The sequence below is a fragment of the Oncorhynchus clarkii genome, chromosome 33 (genome assembly GCF_045791955.1).
Source record: "Oncorhynchus clarkii lewisi isolate Uvic-CL-2024 chromosome 33, UVic_Ocla_1.0, whole genome shotgun sequence".
In the NCBI taxonomy this organism is placed as follows: domain Eukaryota; kingdom Metazoa; phylum Chordata; class Actinopteri; order Salmoniformes; family Salmonidae; genus Oncorhynchus; species Oncorhynchus clarkii.
Window position 1 is genome coordinate 37,020,663 of NC_092179.1, and position 18,762 is coordinate 37,039,424.

The 18,762-nt window shown below is 49.0% G+C and overlaps 1 protein-coding gene across 1 annotated transcript in view; it reads right to left on the reverse strand.

Annotated features, from left to right (window-relative positions):
• Positions 1-18,762, reverse strand: part of LOC139393214 (xylosyl- and glucuronyltransferase LARGE1-like) — a 163,295-nt gene that overhangs the window by 68,722 nt on the left and 75,811 nt on the right. Inside the window, exon 3 of the mRNA XM_071141656.1 lies at positions 7,847-8,169. Within this exon, the coding sequence (XP_070997757.1) occupies positions 7,847-8,169 (323 nt within the window). The remainder of the gene's footprint in view (positions 1-7,846; positions 8,170-18,762) is intronic.

Below are 18,762 nucleotides of genomic sequence, written 5' to 3' on the forward strand. Positions count from 1 at the left end.
TAAATCCCACATTAGAACCCACTATATAGTAGCACCAGGGGAAGAATACAGTGTGTGGACTAGATCAAGCCCAGGGTTATTCATCTACTGCCCTCTAGGAACCAATCAGTTAGCACGAGGCTAAAGCCCTTTATACATGGGGGGTTGTACATTTGGTCACAGTATTGTATTGAACATCGGTTTCAGGACTGAGTGTTGTCCTCAATGCTATTGTCTTGACGCGGATGAAGCTGTTAGAGCTCTAGGGGCGCTATTTCATTTTTGGATAAAAAACGTTCCCGTTTTAAGCGCGATATTTTGTCACGAAAAGATGCTCGACTATGCATATTCTTGACAGTTTTGGAAAGAAAACACTCTGAAGTTTCAGAATCTGCAAAGATTTTGTCTGTAAGTGCCCCAGAACTCATTCTACAGGCGAAACCAAGATGATGCATCACCCAGGAATTAGCAGAATTTCTGAAGCTCTGTTTTCCATTCTCTCCTTATATGGCTGTGATTGCGCAACGAATGAGCCTACACTTTCTGTCGTTCGCCCAAGGTCTTAGCAGCATTGTGACGTATTTGTAGGCATATCATTGGAAGATTGACCATAAGAGACTACATTTTCCAAGTGTCCGCCTGGTGTCCTGCGTCGAATTCGGTGCGCAATTGCCAGCTGCTTCTACTTTACCATTTGATTCAGGGGAGAAAGCATGTGTCCAAGAACGATGTATCAATGAAGAGATAGGTGAAAAACACCTTGATGGTTGATTCTAAACAACGTTTGCCATGTTTTCAGTCGATATTATGGAGTTAATTTGGAAAAAAGTTTGCGTTTTGAGGACTGAATTTATGGATTTTTTTTGGTAGCCAAATGTGATGTATAAAACGGAGCTATTTCTAATACACAAGGAATCTTTTTGGAAAAACTGAGCATCTGCTATCTAACTGAGAGTATCCTCATTGAAAACATCAGAAGTTCTTCAAAGGTAAATTATTTTATTTGAAGGCTTTTATGTTTTTGTTAATGTTGCGTGCTGGATGCTAACGCTAATGCTAACGCTAAATGCTAACGCGAAATGCTAACTCTAGCTAGCTACTTTTACACAAATTATTGTTTTCCTATGGTTGAGAAGCATATTTTGAAAATCTGAGATGACAGTGTTGTTAACAAAAGGCTAAGCTTGAGAGCTAGCATATTTATTTCATTTCATTTGCGATTTTCATGAATAGTTAACGTTGCGTTATGGTAATGAGCTTGAGTCTGTATTCACGAACCCGGATCCGGGATGGGGAGATCAGAAAGGTTAAACAACACTGCATTACAGGGCTGCTTGGGAAATACAATGATATTTCTAAAAAATGAGTCAAATCATTGGTAGGAAAAACATTTTGTCGTCGTTGTGATGACGCCAGATTGACTTTAGACGCAGTATAATGTTAGCCAGCTAACTGAGATCGAGGGGTATAACAGTAACTTAGCTAGCTGACATTAGCATCGTTAGCCATTTTTTAACACTCTTTGCTAGCTAACAGCAACGTTGCCGTCTCTCTAAAGTACACATGAAAGAATCACAATGACGGCAAAGTTGTTTCCAACTAATTATTTGCCTCCTTTAGCAAATGTCAACGTATTTCCAGGCCGCTATAGTGTCATTTATATCAAACAGTCATCATCCCTGTTCATAATGACTGTTGGGCCTTACGTCTACTGTTGGGCCTCGCGTCTACTGTTGGGCCTCGCGTCTACCGCTGGGCCTTACGTCTACTGTTGGGCCTCGCGTCTACCGCTGGGCCTCGCGTCTACCGTTGGCCCTCGCGTCTACCGCTGGGCCTCGCGTCTACCGCTGGGCCTCGCGTCTACCGTTGGGCCTCGCGTCTACCGTTGGGCCTCGCGTCTACCGCTGGGCCTCGCGTCTACCGTTGGCCCTCGCGTCTACCGTTGGCCCTCGCGTCTACCGTTGGCCCTCGCGTCTACCGTTGGGCCTCGCGTCTACCGCTGGGCCTCGCGTCTACCGCTGGGCCTCGCGTCTACCGCTGTGCCTCGCGTTCACCGCTGGGCCTCGCGTCTACCGTTGGCCCTCGCGTCTACCGTTGGCCCTCGCGTCTACCGTTGGCCCTCGCGTCTACCGCTGGGCCTCGCGTCTACCGTTGGGCCTCACGTCTACCGTTGGGCCTCACGTCTACCGTTGGGCCTCACGTCTACCGTTGGGCCTCACGTCTACCGTTGGGCCTCACGTCTACCGTTGGGCCACAGTCTACCGTTGGGCCACAGTCTACCGTTGGGCCTCAGTCTACCGTTGGGCCTCAGTCTACCGTTGGGCCTCAGTCTACTGTTGGGCATCAATCTGCTGCGGAGTCCGTAGAACGGTAAAAACAATGGTAGCGACGCGACCGAGAGACTGAGGAGCAACACACACATCAACAGAGAGTCTAAATGCACAGCACTGCTCCTGTTGCCCTGTTGAGTTGAAAGATTCATATATTTGGCAACCTTATATGACTCCTAAATTACTCTTATTTGACTCCTAAATTACTCTTATCTGACTCTTATCTGACTCCTAAATGACTCTTATATGACTCTTATCTGACTCTTATCTGACTCATAAATGACTCTTATCTGACTCCTAAATGACTCTTATCTGACTCCTAAATGACTCTTAAATTACTCTTATCTGACTCCTAAATTACTCTTATCTGACTCCTAAATGAATCCAACTTAAGTCCATTTCAGTCTCATTTCTACTGATGTGAAAGAAGAGTTTCTACAGCCTGTTCCAGCGTCTCTCCTCTCTTCTCAAATCATTTTTTCCATCTCTCCTCTCTTCTTAAATCCTTTCTTCCATCTCTCCTCTCTTCTTAAATCATTTCTTCCATCTCTCCTCTCTTCTTAAATAATTTCTTCCATCTCTCCTCTCTTCTTAAATCCTTTCTTCCATCTCTCCTCTCTTCTCAAATCATTTCTTCCATCTCTCCTCTCTTCTTAAATCCTTTATTCCATCTCTCCTCTCTTCTTAAATCATTTCTTCCATCTCCTCTCTTCTCAAATCCTTTCTTCCGTCTCTTCTCAAATCATTTATTCTCTAAATGCCTGTAGTAGGCCTGTAGTAAGCTGGGAGGAGGAGTGAGTCAGACAGGGTCCTCCTGGTTTCATCTCTCAAATAAATAAAACATCTCTGGTCCTTCTCTACAAACACTGTTAGTTCATTATCTATAGTCTTCTCTACAAACACACACTGTTAGCCTGTTAGTTCATTATCTACGGTCTTCTCTACAAACACACACTGTTAGCCTGTTAGTTCATTATCTATGGTCTTCTCTACAAACACACACTGTTAGCCTGTTAGTTCATTATCTACGGTCTTCTCTACAAACACACACTGTTAGTTCATTATCTATGGTCTTATCTACAAACACAGACAGTGGTCACAGACAGGCTGGCTGAGGACAGTAGATATGAACCAATCAGGACAGTAGAGATGGGCCAATCAGGACAGTAGAGATGGGCCAATCAGGACAGTAGAGATGGACCAATCAGGACAGTAGAGATGGACCAATAAGGACAGTAGAGATTGACCAATATGGACAGTAGAGATGGACCAATCAGGACAGTAGAGATGGGCCAATAAGGACAGTAGAGATGGACCAATAAGGACAGTAGAGATGGACCAATCAGGACAGTAGAGATGGGCCAATAAGGACAGTAGAGATGGACCAATAAGGACAGTAGAGATGGACCAATAAGGACAGTAGAGATGGACCAATAAGAACAGTAGAGATGGGCCAATAAGGACAGTAGAGATGGACCAATAAGGACAGTAGAGATGGACCAATAAGGACAGTAGAGATGGACCAATAAGAACAGTAGAGATGGGCCAATAAGGACAGTAGAGATGGACCAATAAGGACAGTAGAGATGGACCAATAAGGACAGTAGAGATGGGCCAATAAGGACAGTAGAGATGGACCAATAAGGACAGTAGAGATGGACCAATAAGGACAGTAGAGATGGACCAATAAGGACAGTAGAGATGGACCAATAAGGACAGTAGAGATGGACCAATAAGGACAGTAGAGATGGACCAATAAGAACAGTAGAGATGGACCAATAAGGACAGTAGAGATTGACCAATAAGGACAGTAGAGATGGACCAATAAGGACAGTAGAGATGGGCCAATAAGGACAGTAGAGATGGACCAATAAGGACAGTAGAGATGGACCAATAAGGACAGTAGAGATGGACCAATAAGGACAGTAGAGATGGACCAATAAGGACAGTAGAGATGGACCAATAAGGACAGTAGAGATGGACCAATAAGGACAGTAGAGATGGGCCAATAAGGACAGTAGAGATGGGCCAATAAGGACAGTAGAGATGGACCAATAAGGACAGTAGAGAAGGACCAATAAGGACAGTAGAGATGGACCAATAAGGACAGTAGAGAAGGACCAATAAGGACAGTAGAGATGGACCAATAAGGACTACTCAAAGCCAAGTGCAGCTGGTAATACCCATCATGCCCTTTGTCAGAGCCTTGCTAGTGATGAACATGTCTGAAATGGGTATAATGTATAGACACAACAGAGGGCATATTGAAGAGATTTACTGTGACATCACAGCACTAAAGACCCTCCAACAAACCTGCTGTTAGAATGACCTGACAGACAGACACTTAATGAGAGTAGCCATAATATCACAATATTTAATATGGCCAGGCTTTAATAAATAAATAGTCCAGGTGGCCATTTGATTAATTGTTCAGCAGTCTTATGGCTTGGGGGGGTAGAGGCTGTTTAAGGAGCCGACTTGGTCCTAGACTTGGTTCTCCGGTACCGCTTGCCGTGAGGTAGCAGAGAGAACAGGTTATGGCTTGGGGGGTAGAGGCTGTTTAAGGAGCCGACTTGGTCCTAGACTTGGTTCTCCGGTACCGCTTGCCGTGAGGTAGCAGAGAGAACAGGCTATGGCTTGGGGGGGTAGAGGCTGTTTAAGGAGCCGACTTGGTCCTAGACTTGGCGCTCCGGTACCGCTTGCCGTGAGGTAGCAGAGAGAACAGGCTATGGCTTGGGGGGGTAGAGGCTGTTTAAGGAGCCGACTTGGTCCTAGACTTGGTTCTCCGGTACCGCTTGCCGTGAGGTAGCAGAGAGAACAGGCTATGGCTTGGGGGGGTAGAGGCTGTTTAAGGAGCCGACTTGGTCCTAGAGTTGGTTCTCCGGTACCGCTTGCCGTGAGGTAGCAGAGAGAACAGGCTATGGCTTGGGGGGGTAGAGGCTGTTTAAGGAGCCGACTTGGTCCTAGACTTGGTTCTCCGGTACCGCTTGCCGTGAGGTAGCAGAGAGAACAGGCTATGGCTTGGGGGGGTAGAGGCTGTTTAAGGAGCCGACTTGGTCCTAGACTTGGTTATCCGGTACCACTTGCCGTGAGGTAGCAGAGAGAACAGGCTATAGCTTGGGGGGGTAGAGGCTGTTTAAGGAGCCTTTTGGTCCTAGACTTGGTTCTCCGGTACCGCTTGCCGTGAGGTAGCACAGAAACCAGTCTATAACCTGGGGGACTTGAAGTCTTTGACAATTTATCCAAGACTGACCAGTATGAAAATGTATGAACTCTGGTAATTGACAAAATAAAATGTAAAAAAGTAGATTAGTGAATATATGAAATAGAAAGGTGTGTTAGATGTTTGGAAGACCTTAGGTGGAGGTATAACACGAAGGGACTACATGCAGTGCTGAAGGTCACATTACTGGTGCATTACTCTGGTAGAGAATCAATACCCACGTACACGTACTGTCAGGATCAACTGTAGGAGGAGCTAACACCACATTATTACTGGGGCAATACCCACGTACACAGTACTGTCAGGATCAACTGTAGGAGGAGCTAACACCACATTATTACTGGGGCAATACCCACGTACACAGTACTGTCAGGATCAACTGTAGGAGGAGCTAACACCACATTATTACTGGGGCAATACCCACGTACACAGTACTGTCAGGATCAACTGTAGGAGGAGCTAACACCACATTAATACTGGGGCAATACCCACGTACACAGTACTGTCAGGATCAACTGTAGGAGGAGCTAACACCACATTATTACTGGTGCATTACCCACGTACACAGTACTGTCAGGATCAACTGTAGGAGGGGCTAACACCACATTAATACTGGTGCATTACCCACGTACACAGTACTGTCAGGATCAACTGTAGGAGGAGCTAACACCACATTATTACTGGGGCAATACCCACGTACACAGTACTGTCAGGATCAACTGTAGGAGGGGCTAACACCACATTATTACTGGTGCATTACCCACGTACACAGTACTGTCAGGATCAACTGTAGGAGGAGCTAACACCACATTATTACTGGTGCATTACCCACGTACACAGTACTGTCAGGATCAACTGTAGGAGGGGCTAACACCACATTATTACTGGGGCAATACCCACGTACACAGTACTGTCAGGATCAACTGTAGGAGGGGCTAACACCACATTAATACTGGTGCAATACCCACGTACACAGTACTGTCAGGATCAACTGTAGGAGGGGCTAACACCACATTATTACTGGGGCAATACCCACGTACACAGTACTGTCAGGATCAACTGTAGGAGGGGCTAACACCACATTAATACTGGTGCATTACCCACGTACACAGTACTGTCAGGATCAACTGTAGGAGGAGCTAACACCACATTATTACTGGTGCAATACCCACGTACACAGTACTGTCAGGATCAACTGTAGGAGGGGCTAACACCACATTAATACTGGTGCAATACCCACGTACACAGTACTGTCAGGATCAACTGTAGAAGGGGCAAACACTCCTCCTAGTGTAACTCACCTGACACTAGTCTACCAGTCTTATCTCCTCCTAGTGTAACTCACCTGACACTAGTCTACCAGTCTTATCTCCTCCTAGTGTAACTCACCTGACACTAGTCTACCAGTCTTATCTCCTCCTAGTGTAACTCACCTGACACTAGTCTACCAGTCTTATCTCCTCCTAGTGTAACTCACCTGACACTAGTCTACCAGTCTTATCTTATCTCCTACTAGTGTAACTCACCTGACACTAGTCTACCAGTCTTATCTCCTCCTAGTGTAACTCACCCGACACTAGTCTACCAGTCTTATCTTATCTCCTCCTAGTGTAACTCACCTGACACTAGTCTACCAGTCTTATCTCCTCCTAGTGTAACTCACCTGACACTAGTCTACCAGTCTTATCTTATCTCCGCCAAGTGTAACTCACCTGACACTAGTCTACCAGTCTTATCTTATCTCCTCCTAGTGTAACTCACCTGACACTAGTCTACCAGTCTTATCTTATCTTATCTCCTCCTAGTGTAACTCACCTGACACTAGTCTACCAGTCTGATCTCCTCCTAGTGTAACTCACCTGACACTAGTCTACCAGTCTTATCTCCTCCTAGTGTAACTCACCTGACACTAGTCTACCAGTCTTATCTCCTCCTAGTGTAACTCACCTGACACTAGTCTACCAGTCTTATCTCCTCCTAGTGTAACTCACCTGACACTAGTCTATCAGTCTTATCTCCTCCTAGTGTAACTCACCTGACACTAGTCTATCAGTCTTATCTCCTCCTAGTGTAACTCACCTGACACTAGTCTACCAGTCTTATCTCCTCCAAGGGTAACTCACCTCACACTAGTCTACCAGTCTTATCTCCTCCTAGTGTAACTCACCTCACACTAGTCTACCAGTGGTATCTTATCTCCTCCTCGTGTAACTCACCTCACACTAGTCTACCAGTCTTATCTTATCTCCTCCTAGTCTAACTCACCTGACACTAGTCTACCAGTCTTATCTTATCTCCTCCTAGTGTAACTCACCTCACACTTGTCTACCGCTGGCTGCTGCACACAGTCTGACCTGTTGCCCGGGGAGCCAGCTTTAAGCCCCGCCTCGTTGTCCTCTGTTCCCTCCTCCGAGTGAGTCTTGCTCTGGTTGCCGCGGTGATTGGTGTGATGTGGAGCAGGGCCAGCAGGGCTCCGAGGGGGTCGGCTGAGTTCACGGCGGAGAAGTTGGTTCTCCTCTTCCACCTCACGGACCCTCAGCTCCAACGCCTCCCTAGACACACCCCCTCCCAAGGCCCCGCCCCTGGCCGTCAACGTGGACAACTGAGGCAACAGGGGCGACAGGGGAAGGGGCTTCACTGTAGAGGGGGAGGAGACAAAGAAACAGGAAGTTGATCAGAAGCAATAGTGCCACATTCATTAAGTCAACTGAGGGCCACGTTAAATCAGCTCACTGGCCAGTTGCGGATCGTAAACCACGAGTTTAAGACCACTGCAATAAGCCAGTCGCCTGGTCCCAGATAAGTATGTGTTCAAGCCAACTGATCTTCAGCTGGCTAAAGCTCAGGCAGAATTGGTACAAGCCCCGCAGCAGGATATCGTCACTTCACGGTATAGACTCAGCAGGGTTCTCAATTTCAACTTTAACTCAACTCTTAACTCGGCTTGCCTCAACTTCTCTCCGTGAATCAATATGAATCACTGACATTGCTGGATGTGATGTGAGGAAAGATGAAACCAGAGCACTACCACTGCAGAAGAAGCACCGGAGACAAGGAGTAGTGTCACTGATTAGTGTTTAGTATATATATATATATATATATATATATATATATATATATATATATATATCAGCCTAGCATCAGTGATGTTTTATATCACTGTACTAAGAGGAGATGTTAAAGTCTTCACAGCATCAGTGATGTTTTATATCACTGTACTAAGAGGAGATGTTAAAGTGTTCACAGCATCAGTGATGTTTTATATCACTGTACTAAGAGGAGATGTTAAAGTGTTCACAGCATCAGTGATGTTTTATATCACTGTACTAAGAGGAGATGTTAAAGTGTTCACAGCATCAGTGATGTTTTATATCACTGTACTAAGAGGAGATGTTAAAGTGTTCACAGCAACAGTGATGTTTTATATCACTGTACTAAGAGGAGATGTTAAAGTGTTCACAGCATCAGTGATGTTTTATATCACTGTACTAAGAGGAGATGTTAAAGTGTTCCCAGCATCAGTGATGTTTTATATCACTGTACTAAGAGGAGATGTTAAAGTGTTCACAGCATCAGTGATGTTTTATATCACTGTACTAAGAGGAGATGTTAAAGTGTTCACAGCATCAGTGATGTTTTATATCACTGTACTAAGAGGAGATGTTAAAGTCTTCACAGCATCAGCGATGTTTTATATCACTGTACTAAGAGGAGATGTTAAAGTGTTCACAGCATCAGTGATGTTTTATATCACTGTACTAAGAGGAGATGTTAAAGTGTTCCCAGCATCAGCGATGTTTTATATCACTGTACTAAGAGGAGATGTTAAAGTGTTCACAGCATCAGTGATGTTTTATATCACTGTACTAAGAGGAGATGTTAAAGTGTTCACAGCAACAGCATCAGTGATGTTTTATATCACTGTACTAAGAGATGTTAAAGTGTTCCCAGCATCAGTGATGTTTTATATCACTGTACTAAGAGGAGATGTTAAAGTGTTCACAGCAACAGCATCAGTGATGTTTTATATCACTGTACTAAGAGGAGATGTTAAAGTGTTCACAGCAACAGCATCAGTGATGTTTTATATCACTGTACTAGGAGGAGATGTTAAAGTGTTCACAGCATCAGTGATGTTTTATATCACTGTACTAAGAGGAGATGTTAAAGTGTTCACAGCATCAGCAATGTTTTATATCACTGTACTAAGAGGAGATGTTAAAGTGTTCACAGCATCAGTGATGTTTTATATCACTGTACTAAGAGGAGATGTTAAAGTGTTCACAGCATCAGCAATGTTTTATATCACTGTACTAAGAGGAGATGTTAAAGTCTTCACAGCAACAGTGATGTTTTATATCACTGTACTAAGAGGAGATGTTAAAGTGTTCACAGCATCAGTGATGTTTTATATCACTGTACTAAGAGGAGATGTTAAAGTCTTCACAGCAACAGTGATGTTTTATATCACTGTACTAAGAGGAGATGTTAAAGTGTTCACAGCATCAGCGATGTTTTATATCACTGTACTAAGAGGAGATGTTAAAGTGTTCACAGCATCAGTGATGTTTTATATCACTGTACTAAGAGGAGATGTTAAAGTGTTCACAGCATCAGTGATGTTTTATATCACTGTACTAAGAGGAGATGTTAAAGTGTTCACAGCATCAGTGATGTTTATATCACTGTACTAAGAGGAGATGTTAAAGTGTTCACAGCATCAGTGATGTTTTATATCACTGTACTAAGAGGAGATGTTAAAGTGTTCACAGCATCAGTGATGTTTTATATCACTGTACTAAGAGGAGATGTTAAAGTGTTCACAGCATCAGCGATGTTTTATATCACTGTACTAAGAGGAGATGTTAAAGTGTTCACAGCATCAGTGATGTTTTATATCACTGTACTAAGAGGAGATGTTAAAGTGTTCACAGCATCAGTGATGTTTTATATCACTGTACTAAGAGGAGATGTTAAAGTGTTCACAGCATCAGTGATGTTTATATCACTGTACTAAGAGGAGATGTTAAAGTGTTCACAGCATCAGTGATGTTTTATATCACTGTACTAAGAGGAGATGTTAAAGTGTTCACAGCATCAGTGATGTTTTATATCACTGTACTAAGAGGAGATGTTAAAGTGTTCACAGCATCAGCAATGTTTTATATCACTGTACTAAGAGGAGATGTTAAAGCGTTCACAGCAGCAGCAGCATCGGGCTGAATGTCAAAAGACCTAATGGAGGCTGAGGTTTCAAATTAGCAGTCAGGTCCAAGTGATGCATCTCTAGCCTTGGAGCACACAGATACCGTTCAATCAATATCCTGGATACTGAGAGGAGAGCCGGGGGATATAGCTTCGCGCACCAGGCTCTAATTTCAGCCAGTATCAATTTCTCCTCTCCTCTTTTATTCCCCCCGATATGTCCTCAGACATGAGAGAATATGGAGTTACTTTCGTGTCATTTAATATCAAGCAAAAAAAAACTTCGGAAGTCCAGAACAACATTTGTAGTGTTGCAAAACAGAGAGAGAAAAAAAAACGAGAACATTCACTGTTTTATTTTTATTTTATTTTACCTTTATTTAACCAGGCAAGTCAGTTAAGAACAAATTCTTATTTTCAATGACGGCCTGGGAACAGTGGGTTAACTGCCTGTTCAGGGGCAGAACGACAGATTTGTACCTTGTCAGCTCGGGGGTTTGAACTCGCAACCTTCCGGTTACTAGTCCAACGCTCTAACCACTAGGCTACCCTGCCGCCCCATTGTAAGGAAATGAAATGCGAGAACAAATGTTTTGTGAATGAACGGGACATGTTGTCTTCTTCTTCTTCTTCTTCTTGAAACATTGAACCTTTGAGTTATTTAGCAGATGCTCTTATCCAGAGGATTTTTAAGGAAATCACCATGGCGATCAAACACCATGGCCATCAAACACCATGGCCATCAATCATCATGGTCATCAATCACTATGGTCATCAATCACCATGGTCATCAATCACCGTGGCGACCAAACGCCATGGTCATCAATCACCGTGGCGACCAAACACCATGGTCATCAAACACCATCAAACACCATCAAACACCATCAAACACCATCAAACACCATGGTCATCAAACACCATCAAACACCATCAAACACCATGGTCATCAAACACCATCAAACACCATCAAACACCATCAAACACCATGGTCATCAAACACCATCAAACACCATCAAACACCATGGTCATCAAACACCATCAAACACCATGGTCATCAAACACCATGGTCATCAAACACCATCAAACACCATCAAACACCATGGTCATCAAACACCATCAAACACCATGGTCATCAAACACCATCAAACACCATCAAACACCATGGTCATCAAACACCATCAAACACCATCAAACACCATCAAACACCATCAAACACCATCAAACACAATCTCCCGATCTTTGCCTGCTATTGTCCAGATCTTTGCCTGCTATTGTCCCGATCTTTGCCTGCTATTGTCCCGATCTTTGCCTGCTATTGTCCCGATCTTTGCATGCTATTGTCCCTATCTTTGCCTGCTATTGTCCCTATCTATTGTTCCCATCTTTGCCTGCTATTGTCCCTATCTTTGCCTGCTATAGTCCCGATCTTTGCCTGCTATAGTCCCGATCTTTGCCTGCTATTGTCCCGATCTTTGCATGCTATTGTCCCTATCTTTGCCTGCTATTGTCCCTATCTTTGCCTGCTATAGTCCCGATCTTTGCCTGCTATTGTCCCTATCTTTGCCTGCTATAGTCCCGATCTTTGCCTGCTATTGTCCAGATCTTTGCCTGCTATTGTCCAGATCTTTGCCTGCTATTGTCCAGATCTTTGCCTGCTATTGTCCAGATCTTTGCCTGCTATTGTCCAGATCTTTGCCTGCTATTGTCCCAATCTTTGCCTGCTATTGTCCAGATCTTTGCCTGCTATTGTCCCAATCTTTGCCTGCTATTGTCCCGATCTTTGCTTGTTACCCTGGATCTAGGAACACCAGCATTTCACTCGCAATAACATCCGCTAAACATGTGACCAATACAATTTGATTTAAAATTGGACTTTTTTTTTACAGCCTTTTTGCAGTTGCAAGTTTTGTGTTTTTAATTCCAGCAGCACCACCACCCTGCATCCCACTGCTGGCTTACTAATCAGGGTCCTGGTCAGCAGCACCACCACCCTGCATCCCACTGCTGGCTTACTAATCAGGATCCTGGTCAGCAGCACCACCACCCTGCATCCCACTGCTGGCTTACTAATCAGGGTCCTGGTCAGCAGCACCACCACCCTGCATCCCACTGCTGGCTTACTAATCAGGGTCCTGGTCAGCAGCACCACCACCCTGCATCCCACTGCTGGCTTACTAATCAGGGTCCTGGTCAGCAGCACCACCACCCTGCATCCCACTGCTGGCTTACTAATCAGGGTCCTGGTCAGCAGCACCACCACCCTGCATCCCACTGCTGGCTTACTAATCAGGGTCCTGGTCAGCAGCAGCACCACCCTGCATCCCACTGCTGGCTTACTAATCAGGGTCCTGGTCAGCAGCACCACCACCCTGCATCCCACTGCTGGCTTACTAATCAGGGTCCTGGTCAGCAGCAGCACCACCCTGCATCCCACTGCTGGCTTACTAATCAGGGTCCTGGTCAGCAGCACCACCACCCTGCATCCCACTGCTGGCTTACTAATCAGGGTCCTGGTCAGCAGCAGCACCACCCTGCATCCCACTGCTGGCTTACTAATCAGGGTCCTGGTCAGCAGCACCACCACCCTGCATCCCACTGCTGGTTTACTAATCAGGGTCCTGGTCAGCAGCAGCACCACCCTGCATCCCACTGCTGGCTTACTAATCAGGGTCCTGGTCAGCAGCAGCACCACCCTGCATCCCACTGCTGGCTTACTAAGCAGGGTCCTGGTCAGCAGCACCACCACCCTGCATCCCACTGCTGGCTTACTAATCAGGGTCCTGGTCAGCAGCACCACCCTGCATCCCACTGCTGGTTTACTAATCAGGGTCCTGGTCAGCAGCAGCACCACCCTGCATCCCACTGCTGGCTTACTAAGCAGGGTCCTGGTCAGCAGCACCACCACCCTGCATCCCACTGCTGGCTTACTAATCAGGGTCCTGGTCAGCAGCACCACCACCCTGCATCCCACTGCTGGCTTACTAATCAGGGTCCTGGTCAGCAGCAGCACCACCCTGCATCCCACTGCTGGCTTACTAATCAGGGTCCTGGTCAGCAGCACCACCACCCTGCATCCCACTGCTGGCTTACTAATCAGGGTCCTGGTCAGCAGCACCACCACCCTGCATCCCACTGCTGGCTTACTAATCAGGGTCCTGGTCAGCAGCAGCACCACCCTGCATCCCACTGCTGGTTTACTAATCAGGGTCCTGGTCAGCAGCAGCACCACCCTGCATCCCACTGCTGGCTTACTAATCAGGGTCCTGGTCAGCAGCACCACCACCCTGCATCCCACTGCTGGCTTACTAATCAGGGTCCTGGTCAGCAGCACCACCACCCTGCATCCCACTGCTGGCTTACTAATCAGGGTCCTGGTCAGCAGCACCACCACCCTGCATCCCACTGCTGGCTTACTAATCAGGGTCCTGGTCAGCAGCACCACCACCCTGCATCCCACTGCTGGCTTACTAATCAGGGTCCTGGTCAGCAGCACCACCACCCTGCATCCCACTGCTGGCTTACTAATCAGGGTCCTGGTCAGCAGCACCACCACCCTGCATCCCACTGCTGGCTTACTAATCAGGGTCCTGGTCAGCAGCACCACCACCCTGCATCCCACTGCTGGCTTACTAATCAGGGTCCTGGTCAGCAGCACCACCACCCTGCATCCCACTGCTGGCTTACTAATCAGGGTCCTGGTCAGCAGCAGCACCACCCTGCATCCCACTGCTGGCTTACTAATCAGGGTCCTGGTCAGCAGCACCACCACCCTGCATCCCACTGCTGGCTTACTAATCAGGGTCCTGGTCAGCAGCACCACCACCCTGCATCCCACTGCTGGCTTACTAATCAGGGTCCTGGTCAGCAGCACCACCACCCTGCATCCCACTGCTGGCTTACTAATCAGGGTCCTGGTCAGCAGCACCACCACCCTGCATCCCACTGCTGGCTTACTAATCAGGGTCCTGGTCAGCAGCACCACCACCCTGCATCCCACTGCTGGCTTACTAATCAGGGTCCTGGTCAGCAGCAGCACCACCCTGCATCCCACTGCTGGCTTACTAATCAGGGTCCTGGTCAGCAGCAGCACCACCCTGCATCCCACTGCTGGCTTACTAATCAGGGTCCTGGTCAGCAGCACCACCACCCTGCATCCCACTGCTGGCTTACTAATCAGGGTCCTGGTCAGCAGCACCACCACCCTGCATCCCACTGCTGGCTTACTAATCAGGGTCCTGGTCAGCAGCACCACCACCCTGCATCCCACTGCTGGCTTACTAATCAGGGTCCTGGTCAGCAGCAGCACCACCCTGCATCCCACTGCTGGCTTACTAATCAGGGTCCTGGTCAGCAGCACCACCACCCTGCATCCCACTGCTGGCTTACTAATCAGGGTCCTGGTCAGCAGCAGCACCACCCTGCATCCCACTGCTGGCTTACTAATCAGGGTCCTGGTCAGCAGCACCACCACCCTGCATCCCACTGCTGGCTTACTAATCAGGGTCCTGGTCAGCAGCAGCACCACCCTGCATCCCACTGCTGGCTTACTAATCAGGGTCCTGGTCAGCAGCACCACCACCCTGCATCCCACTGCTGGCTTACTAATCAGGGTCCTGGTCAGCAGCAGCACCACCCTGCATCCCACTGCTGGCTTACTAATCAGGGTCCTGGTCAGCAGCAGCACCACCCTGCATCCCACTGCTGGCTTACTAAGCAGGGTCCTGGTCAGCAGCACCACCACCCTGCATCCCACTGCTGGCTTACTAATCAGGGTCCTGGTCAGCAGCACCACCACCCTGCATCCCACTGCTGGCTTACTAATCAGGGTCCTGGTCAGCAGCAGCACCACCCTGCATCCCACTGCTGGCTTACTAATCAGGGTCCTGGTCAGCAGCACCACCACCCTGCATCCCACTGCTGGCTTACTAATCAGGGTCCTGGTCAGCAGCACCACCACCCTGCATCCCACTGCTGGCTTACTAATCAGGGTCCTGGTCAGCAGCAGCACCACCCTGCATCCCACTGCTGGCTTACTAATCAGGGTCCTGGTCAGCAGCACCACCACCCTGCATCCCACTGCTGGCTTACTAATCAGGGTCCTGGTCAGCAGCACCACCACCCTGCATCCCACTGCTGGCTTACTAATCAGGGTCCTGGTCAGCAGCAGCACCACCCTGCATCCCACTGCTGGCTTACTAATCAGGGTCCTGGTCAGCAGCACCACCACCCTGCATCCCACTGCTGGCTTACTAATCAGGGTCCTGGTCAGCAGCACCACCACCCTGCATCCCACTGCTGGCTTACTAATCAGGGTCCTGGTCAGCAGCACCACCACCCTGCATCCCACTGCTGGCTTACTAATCAGGGTCCTGGTCAGCAGCACCACCACCCTGCATCCCACTGCTGGCTTACTAATCAGGGTCCTGGTCAGCAGCACCACCACCCTGCATCCCACTGCTGGCTTACTAATCAGGGTCCTGGTCAGCAGCACCACCACCCTGCATCCCACTGCTGGCTTACTAATCAGGGTCCTGGTCAGCAGCACCACCACCCTGCATCCCACTGCTGGCTTACTAATCAGGGTCCTGGTCAGCAGCACCACCACCCTGCATCCCACTGCTGGCTTACTAATCAGGGTCCTGGTCAGCAGCAGCACCACCCTGCATCCCACTGCTGGCTTACTAATCAGGGTCCTGGTCAGCAGCACCACCACCCTGCATCCCACTGCTGGCTTACTAATCAGGGTCCTGGTCAGCAGCACCACCACCCTGCATCCCACTGCTGGCTTACTAATCAGGGTCCTGGTCAGCAGCAGCACCACCCTGCATCCCACTGCTGGCTTACTAATCAGGGTCCTGGTCAGCAGCACCACCACCCTGCATCCCACTGCTGGCTTACTAATCAGGGTCCTGGTCAGCAGCACCACCACCCTGCATCCCACTGCTGGCTTACTAATCAGGGTCCTGGTCAGCAGCAGCACCACCCTGCATCCCACTGCTGGCTTACTAATCAGGGTCCTGGTCAGCAGCACCACCCTGCATCCCACTGCTGGCTTACTAATCAGGGTCCTGGTCAGCAGCAGCACCACCCTGCATCCCACTGCTGGCTTACTAATCAGGGTCCTGGTCAGCAGCAGCACCACCCTGCATCCCACTGCTGGCTTACTAATCAGGGTCCTGGTCAGCAGCACCACCACCCTGCATCCCACTGCTGGCTTACTAATCAGGGTCCTGGTCAGCAGCACCACCACCCTGCATCCCACTGCTGGCTTACTAATCAGGGTCCTGGTCAGCAGCACCACCCTGCATCCCACTGCTGGCTTACTAATCAGGGTCCTGGTCAGCAGCAGCACCACCCTGCATCCCACTGCTGGCTTACTAATCAGGGTCCTGGTCAGCAGCACCACCACCCTGCATCCCACTGCTGGCTTACTAATCAGGGTCCTGGTCAGCAGCCACCACCCTGCATCCCACTGCTGGCTTACTAATCAGGGTCCTGGTCAGCAGCACCACCACCCTGCATCCCACTGCTGGCTTACTAATCAGGGTCCTGGTCAGCAGCACCACCACCCTGCATCCCACTGCTGGCTTACTAATCAGGGTCCTGGTCAGCACCACCACCCTGCATCCCACTGCTGGCTTACTAATCAGGGTCCTGGTCAGCAGCACCACCACCCTGCATCCCACTGCTGGCTTACTAATCAGGGTCCTGGTCAGCAGCACCACCCTGCATCCCACTGCTGGCTTACTAATCAGGGTCCTGGTCAGCAGCAGCACCACCCTGCATCCCACTGCTGGCTTACTAATCAGGGTCCTGGTCAGCAGCACCACCCTGCATCCCACTGCTGGCTTACTAATCAGGGTCCTGGTCAGCAGCAGCACCACCCTGCATCCCACTGCTGGCTTACTAATCAGGGTCCTGGTCAGCAGCACCACCACCCTGCATCCCACTGCTGGCTTACTAATCAGGGTCCTGGTCAGCAGCACCACCACCCTGCATCCCACTGCTGGCTTACTAATCAGGGTCCTGGTCAGCAGCAGCACCACCCTGCATCCCACTGCTGGCTTACTAATCAGGGTCCTGGTCAGCAGCAGCACCACCCTGCATCCCACTGCTGGCTTACTAATCAGGGTTGGTCCTGGTCAGCAGCAGCACCACCCTGCATCCCACTGCTGGCTTACTAATCAGGGTCCTGGTCAGCAGCAGCACCACCCTGCATCCCACTGCTGGCTTACTAATCAGGGTCCTGGTCAGCAGCAGCACCCTGCATCCCACTGCTGGCTTACTAATCAGGGTCCTGGTCAGCAGCACCACCACCCTGCATCCCACTGCTGGCTTACTAATCAGGGTCCTGGTCAGCAGCACCACCCTGCATCCCACTGCTGGCTTACTAATCAGGGTCCTGGTCAGCAGCACCACCACCCTGCATCCCACTGCTGGCTTACTAATCAGGGTCCTGGTCAGCAGCACCACCCTGCATCCCACTGCTGGCTTACTAATCAGGGTCCTGGTCAGCAGCACCACCACCCTGCATCCCACTGCTGGCGTACTAATCAGGGTCCTGGTCAGCAGCACCACCACCCTGCATCCCACTGCTGGCTTACTAATCAGGGTCCTGGTCAGCAGCAGCACCACCCTGCATCCCACTGCTGGCTTACTAATCAGGGTCCTGGTCAGCAGCAGCACCACCCTGCATCCTACTGCTGGCTTACTAATCAGGGTCCTGGTCAGCAGCAGCACCACCCTGCATCCCACTGCTGGCTTACTAATCAGGGTCCTGGTCAGCAGCAGCACCACCCTGCATCCCACTGCTGGCTTACTAATCAGGGTCCTGGTCAGCAGCACCACCCTGCATCCCACTGCTGGCTTACTAATCAGGGTCCTGGTCAGCAGCACCACCACCCTGCATCCCACTGCTGGCTTACTAATCAGGGTCCTGGTCAGCAGCACCACCACCCTGCATCCCACTGCTGGCTTACTAATCAGGGTCCTGGTCAGCAGCAGCACCACCCTGCATCCCACTGC